At 39.8% G+C, this 14,166-nt stretch overlaps 1 protein-coding gene across 3 annotated transcripts in view; it reads right to left on the bottom strand.

Annotated features, from left to right (window-relative positions):
• Positions 1-14,166, bottom strand: part of abca2 (ATP-binding cassette, sub-family A (ABC1), member 2) — a 178,220-nt gene that overhangs the window by 102,482 nt on the left and 61,572 nt on the right. For all 3 annotated transcript variants that reach the window (XM_034171301.1, XM_034171302.1, XM_034171300.1), the window contains 3 exons: positions 11,752-11,863; positions 8,712-8,875; positions 3,293-3,414 (listed from right to left, as the gene is read on the bottom strand). In XM_034171301.1, coding sequence (XP_034027192.1) covers positions 3,293-3,414; positions 8,712-8,875; positions 11,752-11,863 — 398 coding nt within the window. The remainder of the gene's footprint in view (positions 1-3,292; positions 3,415-8,711; positions 8,876-11,751; positions 11,864-14,166) is intronic.

Consider the following 14,166-nt stretch of genomic DNA (forward strand, 5'->3'; position numbering starts at 1 on the left):
ACTATTAGAGAAAAAATTACTCATAACCATCCCAAAGACGTATCTTTATCTTTGGCTGCTTTCAGTGATGCCGGTATTTGGTTAGACTCTCTCTCTCCGATTGTTCTGTCTGAGTTATTTTCATTAGTTACTTCCTCCAAACCATCAACATGTCTATTAGACCTCATTCCTACCAGGCTGCTCAAGGAAGCCCTACCATTAATTAATGCTTCGATCTTAAATATGATCAATCTATCTTTATTAGTTGGCTATGTACCGCAGGCTTTTAAGGTGGCAGTAATTAAACCATTACTTAAAAAGCCATCACTTGACCCAGCTATCTTAGCTAATTATAGGCCAATCTCCAACCTTCCTTTTCTCTCAAAAATTCTTGAAAGGGTAATTGTAAAACAGCTAATTGATCATCTGCAGAGGAATGGTCTATTTGAAGAGTTTCAGTCAGGTTTTAGAATTCATCATAGTACAGAAACAGCATTAGTGAAGGTTACAAATGATCTTCTTATGGCCTCAGACAGTGGACTCATCTCTGTGCTTGTTCTGTTAGACCTCAGTGCTGCTTTTGATACTGTTGACCATAAAATTTATTACAGAGATTAGAGCATGCCATAGGTATTAAAGGCACTGTGCTGCAGTGGTTTGAATCATATTTATCTAATAGATTACAATTTGTTCATGTAAATGGGGAATCTTCTTCACAGACTAAGGTTAATTATGGAGTTCTACAAGGTTTGTGCTAGGACCAATTTTATTCACTTTATACATATTTCCCTTAGGCAGTATTATTAGACGGCATTGCTTAAATTTTCATTGTTACGCAGATGATACCCAGCTTTATCTATCCATGAAGCCAGAGGACACACACCAATTAGCTAAACTGCAGGATTGTCTTACAGACATAAAGACATGGATGACCTCTAATTTCCTGCTTTTAAACTCAGATAAAACTGAAGTTATTGTACTTGGCCCCACAAATCTGAGAAACATGGTGTCTAACCAGATCCTTACTCTGGATGGCATTACCCTGACCTCTAGTAATACTGTGAGAAATCTTTGAGTCATTTTTGATCAGGATATGTCATTCAATGCGCATATTAAACAAATATGTAGGATTGCTTTTTTGCATTTACGCAATATCTCTAAAATCAGAAAGGTCTTGTCTCAGAGTGATGCTGAAAAACTAATTCATGCATTTATTTCCTCTAGGCTGGACTATTGTAATTCATTATTATCAGGTTGTCCTAAAAGTTCCCTGAAAAGCCTTCAGTTAATTCAAAATGCTGCAGCTAGAGTGCTAACAGGGACTAGAAGGAGAGAGCATATCTCACCTATATTGGCCTCTCTTCATTGGTTTCCTGTTAATTCTAGAATAGAATTTAAAATTCTTCTTCTTACTTATAAGGTTTTGAATAATCAGGTCCAATCTTATCTTAGGGACCTCATAGTACCATATCACCCCAATAGAGCGCTTCGCTCTCAGACTGCAGGCTTACTTGTAGTTCCTAGGGTTTTTAAGAGTAGAATGGGAGGCAGAGCCTTCAGCTTTCAGGCTCCTCTCCTGTGGAACCAGCTCCCAATTCAGATCAGGGAGACAGACACCCTCTCTACTTTTAAGATTAGGCTTAAAACTTTCCTTTTTGCTAAAGCTTATAGTTAGGGCTGGATCAGGTGACCCTGAACCATCCCTTAGTTATGCTGCTATAGACTTAGACTGCTGGGGGGTTCCCATGATGCACTGAGTGTTTCTTTCTCTTTTTGCTCTGTATGCACCACTCTGCATTTAATGATTAGTGATTGATCTCTGCTCCCCTCCACAGCATGTCTTTTTCCTGGTTCTGTCCCTCAGCCCCAACCAGTCCCAGCAGAAGACTGCCCCTCCCTGAGCCTGGTACTGCTGAAGGATTCTTCCTGTTAAAAGGGAGTTTTTCCTTCCCACTGTTGCCAAGTGCTTGCTCACAGGGGGTCGTTTTCACTGTTGGGGTTTTTCTGTAATTATTGTATGGCCTTGCCTTACAATATAAGGCGCCTTGGGGCAACTGTTTGTTGTGATTTGGCGCTATATAAATAATATTGATTTTGATTTTGTAATGAAAGAACGTGCGGGCAGATTCGCATGTTGGGCCAGACCCGACCGCGGGGGGTCGCGACAGGAAAAACACCTCCATTGGAAACCTTAACAGACAAGTTGGAACATGCCCAGCTGTTAAACAATTTCTCAGATACTCACTTGTTGAAAGCCATCAAAAGCCGCCTGAATTTTACAAATGGTTTTCAACACGGAGGTGTTTTTCCTGTCGCGGCGCAGACAGATTTGCGGCGTCATCACGGAACCGACTCGGCGAATTTGCCCGCACGTTCTTTCATTACAAAATCTCCTTTAACAGTGGAATGTCCGCATAAACTCCTCATGCTGACTTCTTCTGAAATGTCTCTGTTCTCTGACGACGACCTGGGTGAACAAAGCCTTAAAATAGGATGTTTTCAGCTCGAAACAGCCAGACGGACGCCACCTCCGACCGCGCTGCGCCGATCCGCTTTGTGAGCCATCCTTAAAGCGAAAGAAACTCCACAATCTCTCATCAGCCGTTAAACTTTTCACCGAGAACCAGTTGAATTTCTTGAGTAGTGTCCACTCGGATATCCCTCACAGGTCCTGAAAAAAGTTTGATAAAGCAACGCACGCCGTCTCCAGCAGCGTCTCAGACAAAGGATTTCAGCCGAGAGGGCTGGACCAGTGCTCACTCAAAGCCTGCCCACAGGCGGATGACGTCACCGACGCGTGAAAAAACTCACGCATGCGCACGAGGGTTCAAGCATGTCTGGTGTAATCGCACGTGATTCAAATCCATATAGTTTGTTTTTTTTTAATAAAACTGCCGGTTAGTTTTCTAATAAACCTCGTATATTTTACATACTGTAACATTTTATGCTAGGTTTCCCATTTATGTTATTTATTTCTGAAATGATGAGCAAGTCTTCATTTCCTGTGCATTACAGTTTTGTGCTCGGTCCATAAGATGCTGGATTCCCTGGTGACAAATGTCTACTGACCTGGTGATAAATGTCTGCTGACCAAAACCCTGTTTTTTTCCCCCCTCCTCAATGAAATACTTGCACTTGATCCATGTGGGTAGGGTGTTATTTTTAACCCAAGGAAATCTATCATGCAAAACATGTCAATTGAAATTCAGTGAGAACAGCGTGACCTTGCAGCTAGAGAACGCAGACTGATGAACAAACGTGAGCTGAATTGAGCAGCGTGCATTAGTACAGTAAGAGTTCATCACTATTTCACCTCTTTCAGGCTGATTGGTGTGTTGAGCAGCAGGCTGGCTGTGGTGTTTGATAAGGAAAGGTTCTTGAGAAGGAACTGATAGAAAACAGACTCATTCTTCAGCACACTGGCCAACGAGAAGCCTGTAACACAAAAACACACACAACAAAGGCAAAAAAATTCAGAAGTCAACCTTATGTCATAGGAAACACATAAAACCCAAGCTTTCCAACAGTGGTCAGTAAAAAAAACCCTGTCTTGAACTAAATCTATCAACACACTGAATGACAGCATCAGCAGACAGAATACTGCAATTTCTTTAAAAAAAAAATAAATCTAAAAGCAAACAACAGCTTGCAGGGTTATGATTTGTAATGTAACAGCAAACAAACAGCGACAGTTACAGCAGAGATAAAACATGAAGACAACCACACATGCCATGAATGAAGACGTTATGTTATAAAATGTTAAATGCACAGTAAACGTGGAGCCAATTTTAATACATCTATAAGTATTTTGGAGAGCTTTACCCAAAGCTGGGTAATGTGTGAATTTCAATGATATGATAACATAATTCACATTTTGATTATGTTATGCATTTTTAATCTGAATATTCAAAATAATGAATAACTAAGACTGCCAGATATAGTCCGTTTGATGGGCTCAGGGTTCCTCATCACTGCTTTTTTGCAGATGATGTGGGTCCTGTTGGCTTCATTAGCCGTGACCTCCAGCACTCACTGGATCGGTTCGCTGCTGAGTGTGAAGCGGCTGGGATGAGGATCAGCACCTCTAATCTGAGGCCTGGTTCTCAGCAGAAAAATGGTAAATGGACTGCAATTATATCGTGTTTTCCATCTGCATCAGATGCTCAAAGCGCTTTACAATTATGCCTCACATTTACCCATTCACATAAACACACTCATACACCAATGTCAGGAAACCAATGAATTGCCGACTCCGAGTGGAGATGAGGTCTTTGCCCCAAGTGAAGGAGTTCACTGTACCTCAGGGTCTTGTTCACGAGTGATGAGACATGGAGCGTGAGATTAGCTGGAGAATCGGCACAGCAGGGACGCTTCGCCTTTTGGCTCAGCTCTCGATCTACTGGTCAATCTTTGTTCCTACTCTCACCTGTGGTCATGAGGGTTGGGTCATGACTGAAAGAACTAGATCGTGTGCACAAGCGGCCGAAATGGGCTTCCTCAGGAGGGTGGCTGGTGCCTCCCTTAGAGATAGCGTGAGAAGCTCGGTCATCTGAGGGGAGCTCAGAGTAGAGCTGCTGCTCCTTCACGTTGAAAGGAGCCATCTGAGGTGGTTCAGGTATCTCGTAAGGATGCCTCCTGGGCACCTCCCTAGGGAGGTGTTCCAGGCACGTCCATCTGGGAGGAGACCATGGGGAAGACCCAGGACTAGGTGGAGAGATCACATCTCCACACTGGCCTGGGAACGCCTCGGGATTCTCCAGTCAGAGGTGGCTAATCTGTCCCGGGAAAGGGAAGTTTGGGGTCCCCTGCTGGAGCTGTTGCCCCCGTGACCCGATCCTGGATAAGCGGTTGAAGATTATGGATGATGATGGGCTGCCAGATATATGTAATGGAGTAAAAAGCACAATAATTCCTCTTGAAGCAGAGAGTACCAGAAAACAGAAATACTCAAATAAAAATGTTTACTTAACAACAGTATATGTAATAATAATTACTACTACTACAACTGTTATTATTATTTATATAGCACTTTCAAGTAGAGAAAAATGCTATGCATAATAAAACAGACAGAATAAAACAATATTTTGCATCCATTACAACATTTAAATTGAAAAGCAAGTGCAAATCAAACATACAAACTAGGTGATATAAAACAGTATACCTAAAACTATGAAATTTTAAACAGCAAAAATAGGTTTTAAGATTTGCCTAAAACACTGTAACTAAAGTGATTTTTTTTTTTTTTTATCCCTTAGAGCCCTAATTACACTCTTCTGCACCCCGGTCAACATTTCATCCTATTTCTATTAATAGATCATATCTTCACACAATGTTGCTGAAAAACGTGTGTTGCACATTCAGAAAGCTGGGATTGATCAGACCATTTTGATATGCAATAGGTGGGGATTATACTAAAAGAATGGATCTTAAAAGGGGAATATCTTAAGGTATGGTAAAATCGAGAAAATACCCTTACAGCTTTAAGGTTTAATGTCAACAAGTGGGCGCACTACCGACGACTTTTTAACCCTGTAGACACATAATATGATAGAAGGGAGCATGATCATTTAAAGCCATATATGTCAGCAACAAAACCTTGGAACTGTGCTCTTACAGTCACAGGAAGCCAGGGCAGACGGGACAGAACCAGTGTAATGTCATCCAATGTCCTGGTTTTAGTCAAAACCCGTGTAGTAGTATTCTGAAACATCTGAAGGTATTGCATATTTTTAAGTGATAATCCAGAAAAATAAACATTGCAATTGTAAATTCTGGATGACGCAAAGCCATTAATCAAAGTTTCTGCATGTACTATAGACAAGATAGGTCTGTCACTGCAATACTGCACAAATAGAGAAGAGCCGTCCTAATGGTGCGTTTACACATAGGCAGGACGTGTTACGAATGTCATATCTGCGTCATTCTTGGCACATTCCTTCTTAATGTGATTTACCGCATCTCAGTAGGTTTCTTAATAGTGCATGTTGGTGTGTGATATTCATGATTTTTGTGGAGCATGTTTTTGACTGTCAAAAAAATCTTCCATAAATGTCACACACCACCCTCATTTCATCTCATGTTGTGGAGGTCGCAACAGAGCGTGTTGATCAGTCTTGATTAGTGGTGATCCTTAATACAGCGTGACAGCATTCTTCTGACGTGCGCACAATTAAAACCTGCTGCACCGCATTCAGTTTCATTGCTGCAGCATGCTGAAGAAAGACAATGACGCCAAGTCAGCTAAAAGTCTCGTTCCAATGCTTCTAAGTGCACTCCTGCAGGTGTTCAACATGCTACTGCCCAGCCTGATGTTTGGGAAAACGCATGAGACGGGAGCTGCGTGGAGTCACATATCTGGCTTCTCAGTCTCCTCCTTCTTTCTGAGCCACTCCATGGCACAGAGCCCAACTAAGCATGCAGTTACAAAGTTCTTCTGGTGTGGATTTTGAGGTGCAAACTGGAGTGATCTGAATTGTTCAGCAGCTGATGGATGAATATGGGTGTGTGTGTGGAGACAATTCACCTCATTCACAACGTGACAGAACGTAACGATGCGCTGTTATGCGCAATAGCGTGGAACATTAATTCTTAACCGTGCGTAATGGTTCCTGATAATTCGCCAGCAACATGTGCCCTTAATCCTAACGCGTAGTAACAGGTTGCAGCAGTTGTCCTGAGGACACCTGACGCCTCTGCCTCAAATCGTCACATTCGGGATAAGCAGCCAAGAATGTATACTTCGTGGCATTCATGACTTGTTGTCGTTATGTGTAAGCGCAGCATAACAACCTCCCTAATACAACCCCTGGCAAAAATTATGGAATCACCGGCCTTGGAGGATGTTCATTCAGTTGTTTAATTTTGTAGAAAAAAGCAGATCACAGACATGACACAAAACTAAAGTCATTTCAAATGGCAACTTTCTGGCTTTAAGAAACACTATAAGAAATCAGGAAAATAATTGTGGCAAGTCAGTAACGTTACTTTTTTAGACCAAGCAGAGGGAAAAAAAATATGGATCACTCAATTCTGAGGAAAAAATTATGGAATCATGAAAAACAAAAGAACGCTCCAACACATCACTAGTATTTTGTTGCACCACTCTGGCTTTTATAACAGCTTGCAGTCTCTGAGGCATGGACTTAATGAGTGACAAACAGTACTCTTCATCAATCTGGCTCCAACTTTCTCTGATTGCTGTTGCCAGATCAGCTTTGCAGGTTGGAGCCTTGTCATGGACCATTTTCTTCAACTTCCACCAAAGATTTTCAATTGGATTAAGATCCGACTATTTGCAGGCCATGACATTGACCCTATGTGTCTTTGTGCAAGGAATGTTTTCACAGTTTTGCTCTATGGAAAGATGCATTATCATCTTGAAAAATGATTTCATCATCCCCAACATCCTTTCAATTGATGGGATAAGAAAAGTGTCCAAAATATCAACGTAAACTTGTGCATTTATTGATGATGTAATGACAGCCATCTCCCCAGTGCCTTTACCTGACATGCAGCCCCATATCATCAATGACTGTGGAAATTTACATGTTCTCTTCAGGCAGTCATCTTTATAAATCTCATTGGAACGGCACCAAACAAAAGTTCCAGCATCATCACCTTGCCCAATGCAGATTCAAGATTCATCACTGAATATGACTTTCATCCAGTCATCCACAGTCCACGATTGCTTTTCCTTAGCCCATTGTAACCTTGTTTTTTTCTGTTTAGGTGTTAATGATGGCTTTCGTTTAGCTTTTCTGTATGTAAATCCCATTTCCTTTAGGCGGTTTCTTACATTTCGGTCACAGACGTTGACTCCAGTTTCCTCCCATTCGTTCCTCATTTGTTTTGTTGTGCATTTTCAATTTTTGAGACATATTGCTTTAAGTTTTCTGTCTTGACGCTTTGTTGTCTTCCTTGGTCTACCAGTATGTTTGCCTTTAACAACCTTCCCATGTTGTTTGTATATGGTCCACACACACAGCTGACTGTGAACAACCAACATCTTTTGCAACATTGCATGATGATTTACCTTCTTTTAAGAGTTTGATAATCCTCTCCTTTGTTTCAATTGACATCTCTCGTGTTGGAGCCATGATTCATGTCAGTCCACTTGGTGCAACAGCTCTCCAAGGTGTGATCACTCCTTTTTAGATGCAGACTAACGAGCAGATTTGATTTGATGCAGGTATTAGTTTTGGGGATGAAAATTTACAGGGTGATTCCATAATTTTTTCCTCAGAATTGAGTGATTCTATATTTTTTTCCCCTCTGCTTGGTCTAAAAAAGTAACCGTTACTGACTGTCACAATTTTTTTTCCTGATTTCTTATAGTGTTTCTTAAAGCCAGAAAGTTGCCATTTGAAATGACTTTAGTTTTGTGTCATGTCTGTGATCTGATTTTTTTCTACAAAATTAAACAACTGAATGAACATCCTCCGAGGCCGGTGATTCCATAATTTTTGCCAGGAGTTGTATGCAAATAAAAAGACAATGACAGATCAAAGTACATATCAAGCAGCACTCAATGAAACAAAGCTACTGCTGTACACACTGTATTACTGTCATCACTTAATAAATCAATTATAAACATTCATTTCAGTCTTGCTGATGTACTTCGTTTGGGTTTAGTGAATCTTTACTGGTTCACTGAGCTTGTTGTTTTAAAAAACTCTGATTAAAAGACATGTTAGAGTAGGTCAGTCCAACATACCATTTGCAGAAAGCCTCACCTTGACTGTTGTTGAAGTTGTGGTACAGTGGCAGTGGAGCAGAGCTCAGACTCTCCAGATGCTGCTGCAGCGTCTCCAGTTCTTGGCCTAAACCAGGTCGGTCCAAACTAAAAAGTCTGTTCTGTTCAACCACTTCACTGATCCGCTCCAGGAGCTGCGTCACACTGGCAGAAGAAGATTTAGACATGAATGTTTTCATAGGTGGACAGAAGAACTAATTTTGTACTACTTCTAACATATGGAAGATTATGCTTATTTTTTTGCCTAATTATGACTTTTTTTTAGTATGCTTGTGATGCTTTAAGACTTTTTTAATATTCGTGATATTTTAAAAACTAAGTATTATTATGTATTTTATTTTGATGAAGTGGTTAGGAATTTTGAATCAATCCATGTAATTGCAGTCTGCCTGCTTTCTTGTCACTTTCACAGGGACCACCCAGGAAACAAGTGCTAGCACTTGTGTTTTTTTTCCAAGATTAGAGATGGAAGGTTTGTATTGCACATTAAGTTATATCTGTATTTAATTTCTATGTGTACACAATGCCAGTGCATCATCTACTTCTAATTTAAATAAATTAGACGTAGATGATGCAGTAAAGTCCTACATGCCAAATAACAGGTTGGAAGGACAGAAGGCTATTGCAAAAGATGCTGCAAAGACAGAGGGACAAGAGAAAAAGAAAAGAAAAACTTAAAACAAGATGGACAGACAGCCAACAAAAGGGAAAACAAAAAAGAAAAGTAACACTGCTAATGTACTGACAAAGCAATAAGATCTGCTGGTGTGTTTGCAATGCATGAGAGCACAATGACAAAGCTACAAATCATAAGTGGAAGCACAGAGAGATTAATTGCTTGTCTGCTTGTAATTACAGGTAATGACTTCCATTCTGGTTTGTTTAAAGCTTTTTGAATGCACATTCATCAGGCAATTAGCACCAATAAATACCAAACTATTAACGGCTGTGTGTTGATATATCAGCAAATGCGTGCTGCATGCAGGCACTGCGCACCGCCAAGGTTTGAGTCTGAACAGACAGTTGTTTTCATTTAAAGAGTTTGGCATCAAATCTTAATAAATCTAAGAGCTTGTGTCAATAATGACTGTCCAGCAGTTTGTCAGGACCGTTTCTGATAAGTGCCGTCAGTGGTACGTGAAGATGGGAGGGTTGTGTTAAGTGTACAACAGAGTGTGTGGTGCCACATTCAGATGATCAGTAATAAGCTGAGGAATTGATAATTATGGCAGAATTTGGGTCCCAGATGTTTCACAGAAAACAGACTTCAAACAACCCTGATTATTCCTGGCAAAAGACAAAAGGATGATTCAGCTAACAAGCTGAAAACTGAATATTATATTTTAAAAACTCTGCCATTACAAAATTGTGATGAAATGTCAAACTATGTATTTTCATGCAACACTCTAAACAGTAGACACATTACACAATGTTTAACAAAAAAAAAATAAGGTTAATATTACTGCAGCAGAACATCAATAAATAAGTCTGCTTCAAAACAAGCAGAAGTGCTCTTGGTGGCCTCCAGAAATAAAAGAAACTGACAAACAAGCACATTTCAAGTTAGATTACTTTCATTAAGGGAGCAAGTTGGAATAACAAAGTTACAGTTACACATTTGTTCTTGTGGTGATGACAAATGCAAAAAAAAAAAAAAAAAATTATGTCTGTCAAAAGTATGTGGTAACTTTTCAGGACAAAAAACAAGAATGAATGTCATCAGATTTCATTTATAAATTACACTAATGCTGAATCTGTTATTATTACCAAGAATCTAGGTCATTAATTTTTGTTGCAGCTTTACATGTTATTTAAATGTTCCCATCAATTGTTTCTGCTGTGGCCAAAGCTTGGCCTGATTTTATATATAGTGAGGCAAATAAGTATTTGAGCCACTGTTGATTTTGCATGTTTTCCAACCAACAAAGAATAGAGAGGTCTGTAATTTTTATCACAGGTACACTTCAACTGGGAGAGACAGAATCTAAAAAAACATTCAGGAAATCACATTGTTTGGAGGACCTGGTCAATGACCTGAAGAGAGCTGGGACCACAGTCATAAAAATTACATTAGTAACACACTTCGCTGTCATGGTTTAAAATCCTGCAGGGCAGCAAGGTCCCCCTGCTCACACCAGCACGTGTCCAGATTCGTTTGAAGTTCACCAGTGACTATCTGGATGATCCAGAGGAGGCATGGAAGAAGGTCATGTGGTCAGATGAGACCAAAATAGAACTTTTTGGTGTCAGCTCCACTCGCCGTGTTTGGAGGATGAGAACAACCCCAAGAACACCGTCCCAACTCTGAAGCACGGGGGTGGAAACATCATTTTTGGGGGTGCTCTTCTGCAAAGGGAACAGGACGACTGCACCATATTGAAGGGAGGATGGATGGGGTCATGTATCACAAGATTTTGGCAAACAACCTCCTTTCCTCAGTAAGAGTATTGAAGATGGGTCGTGGCTGGGTCTTCCAGCAAGACAATGACCCCAAACACACAGCCAGGGCAACTAAGGAGGGGCTTCGTAAGAAGCATTTCAAGGTCCTGGAGTGGCCTGGCCAGTCTCCAGACCTGAACTCAATAGAAAATCTTTGGAGGGAGCTGAAACTCCAAAACTGAAAGATCTAGAGAAGATCTGGATGGAGGAGTGGACCAAAATCCCTGCTGCAGTGTGCAAACATGGTCAAGAACGACAGGAAACGTCTGAGTCCTGTAATTACAAACTACTACAAAATACTTATTTCATGCAATAAAATGCAAATTAATTATTTAAAAATCAAACAATGTGATTTTCTGAATTTTTTTTTTAGATTCTGTCTCTCACAGTTTAAGTGTACTTACCATAAAAATTACAGACCTCTCCATTCTTTGTAGGTGGGAAAACTTAGCAGTGGATCGAATACTTATTTGTCTCACTGTGTATAAACACACACAAAATGTACAACATGCCAATGACATCTTGTGCTGTCTATTTTAAACCATGTAAAAATTGCACTTGAATTATATAAAAGTACTCACGTGGAGTTCTTGTATTGCAGGAAACCAAATTCATCCCTTTGTCCATCCGGACACAGAGACTGCATGATGGGAATGATGCCAGCGGAGGTGAGTGGGGCCGCACTGTAAAAGGCTGGAAATAAGGACGAAAAAGCGGGAAAAATGGAGGAAAAAAAGATAAAACCACAGAAACAGATGTGCAGAACAATGAACAGACAAATGAAAAGCATGGCAATGGTGGGGAGAAGTTATTGAAGGAGTACCAAAGGAATACAGAGGTGAGAAAGGATGATGTGTTTTAATGGAAAGGCCAAAGGATCCGATCAAAATGCAACAAAATTAAGAATGGACAAAGATGAACAAGAAGAGATTTTATATTATTAGAGTTGAAAATGGAGTTAGACAGCTGAGTAGTTACCAGAAATACAAAGACATAAACAGCCAACGACCAGAGAGGCTCACAGACAGCAACGTCATAAATCTGATCACCTTCTACTGAATCTGGCTGGACACGTTTTCAACCAGAAAAACAAGCTTCTGTCCTTGCCAAGACATACTCAATCACAAGGCAATGTTTCCATGGAAACCGTGCTGCTGAAGGTTGTCTGCTCGATTTTGTTTCCTGCACATCCACCCACAAAAAGATTTTCTCTATTGTCCCTCAGCTTTCTCTTTCATTTAGTCAACAAAAAAGTATACAAATGAATACAAAGCATAAAGGGCTTTGAAAACATGCTGACAATTTGGACAATTTTGTGCAATCTTTTAACAATATAATCTGTGAAGTTTTGACTGACTAGATGGAAAATTGAGAAATGTTGGTTTCTCAGAATGCAAGAGATAGAGAACCACACCCTACTTATTCTGGGTCACGTTCAAAACTTTTCAATCACCCTTTGTACCTTATCCGAATTGGGTAATAATAGCGTTACTGTCCTCCACTCAACTCCTCCATAATTAGTCTGGCTGTTGCATCAACTTCTCTTTCAATAAATTAAAAGATTTGGACATCCAAGAATACAACCAGGCATTATGGGAAATGGATATAAGAATTCTGTTATCAGATATCCAAGCATCCATGATATTCAGGGAGATACTGTGACAAAGTAGTGGAAAGTGTGTTTTAAGAGGATTATTAGGTCATTGCCCAAATTGTAATGTTTACAGTGCATCCAGAAAGTATTCACAGCACTTCATTTTTTCCACATTTTGTTATGTTACAACCTTATTCCAAAATGGAGTAAATTCATTCCCTCCACCCCCAAAAAATGCTATGCACAACACCCCGTACTGACAACATTAATTTTTTTGTTTTGTTTATTTTTTTATTTATTTAGCAAGTTTATTAAAAATACAAAACTAAGAAATCACATGTACATAGGTATTCACACCCTTTGCTCAATACTTTGTTGATGCGCCTTTGGCATCAACTCCAACTTGGCATGATGTCTGGCTTTCACACCAAAGAGTTCACTCTTTGTCTCATCAGACCAGAGAATTTTGTTTCTCATGCTCTGAGAGTCCGACTAAGGCTCTTCTCCCCCAATTGCTCAGTTTAGACGGGCGGCCAGCTCTAGGAAGACTCCTGGTGGATCCAAACTTCTTCCCATCTTGGAGGTCTACAGACAATTCCTTTGCCTTCCTTTGACCCCAGGTGGACTCACATTAAGCTGTAGAAACATCTGAAGGATGATCAGTGGAAACAGGATACACCTGAGCTCAATTTTGAGCTTTATGGCAAAGGCTGTGAATACTTGTACGTGTACACGTGGTTTCTTAGTTGTTTAATAAATTTGCAAATATCTCAAGGAAAAAAAAAAACACTTTTCACATTGTTATTATGGTGTATTGTGTGTAGAATTTTGATTAAAAAAAGATTTCATCCATTTTGGGATAAGGTGATAACATAACAAAATGTGAAAAAAGTGAAGTAATGTGAATGAATACTTTCTGGATGCACTGTACACCACCACCGAAAGCCCATGCACTTATTAATATTATATAAAAAAAAAAAAATTAAAAAAAATCAATTCTGAGGGGGAATAAAGTTTTTATTTTTTCAGAAATCTGTATCAACAAAATCAGCTTTAAAACAAACTGAAGTCCTGCCAGCTATAAAATTCAAACACTGACACGAGACTGGCACTAACAGCTGATTTTTCACTTAGATGTCAACTATAAAGCCAAGATTAGATTTGATTTAGCAACCCCACCAACATCTGTCAAATCTAAACAGTGGTTATTTAATATTGTAGCATTTCATTTCCTGTAAAAGGTCCCATTAAGCAATAAACGGAAAATTATAAAATCATCCGATCAAGGGATTAATTAAGTGAAGTCATTGGCATCTGTTCCCTCTCTGGTCAAGAAGCTGAGGTCAAAGGTCATGATGTCAAGGTATTAAACATCTCACAATCCGACACCGAGTTAAACCCA

Source organism: Thalassophryne amazonica, chromosome 5, assembly GCF_902500255.1.
Source record: "Thalassophryne amazonica chromosome 5, fThaAma1.1, whole genome shotgun sequence".
NCBI classification, from domain to species: Eukaryota; Metazoa; Chordata; class Actinopteri; order Batrachoidiformes; family Batrachoididae; genus Thalassophryne; species Thalassophryne amazonica.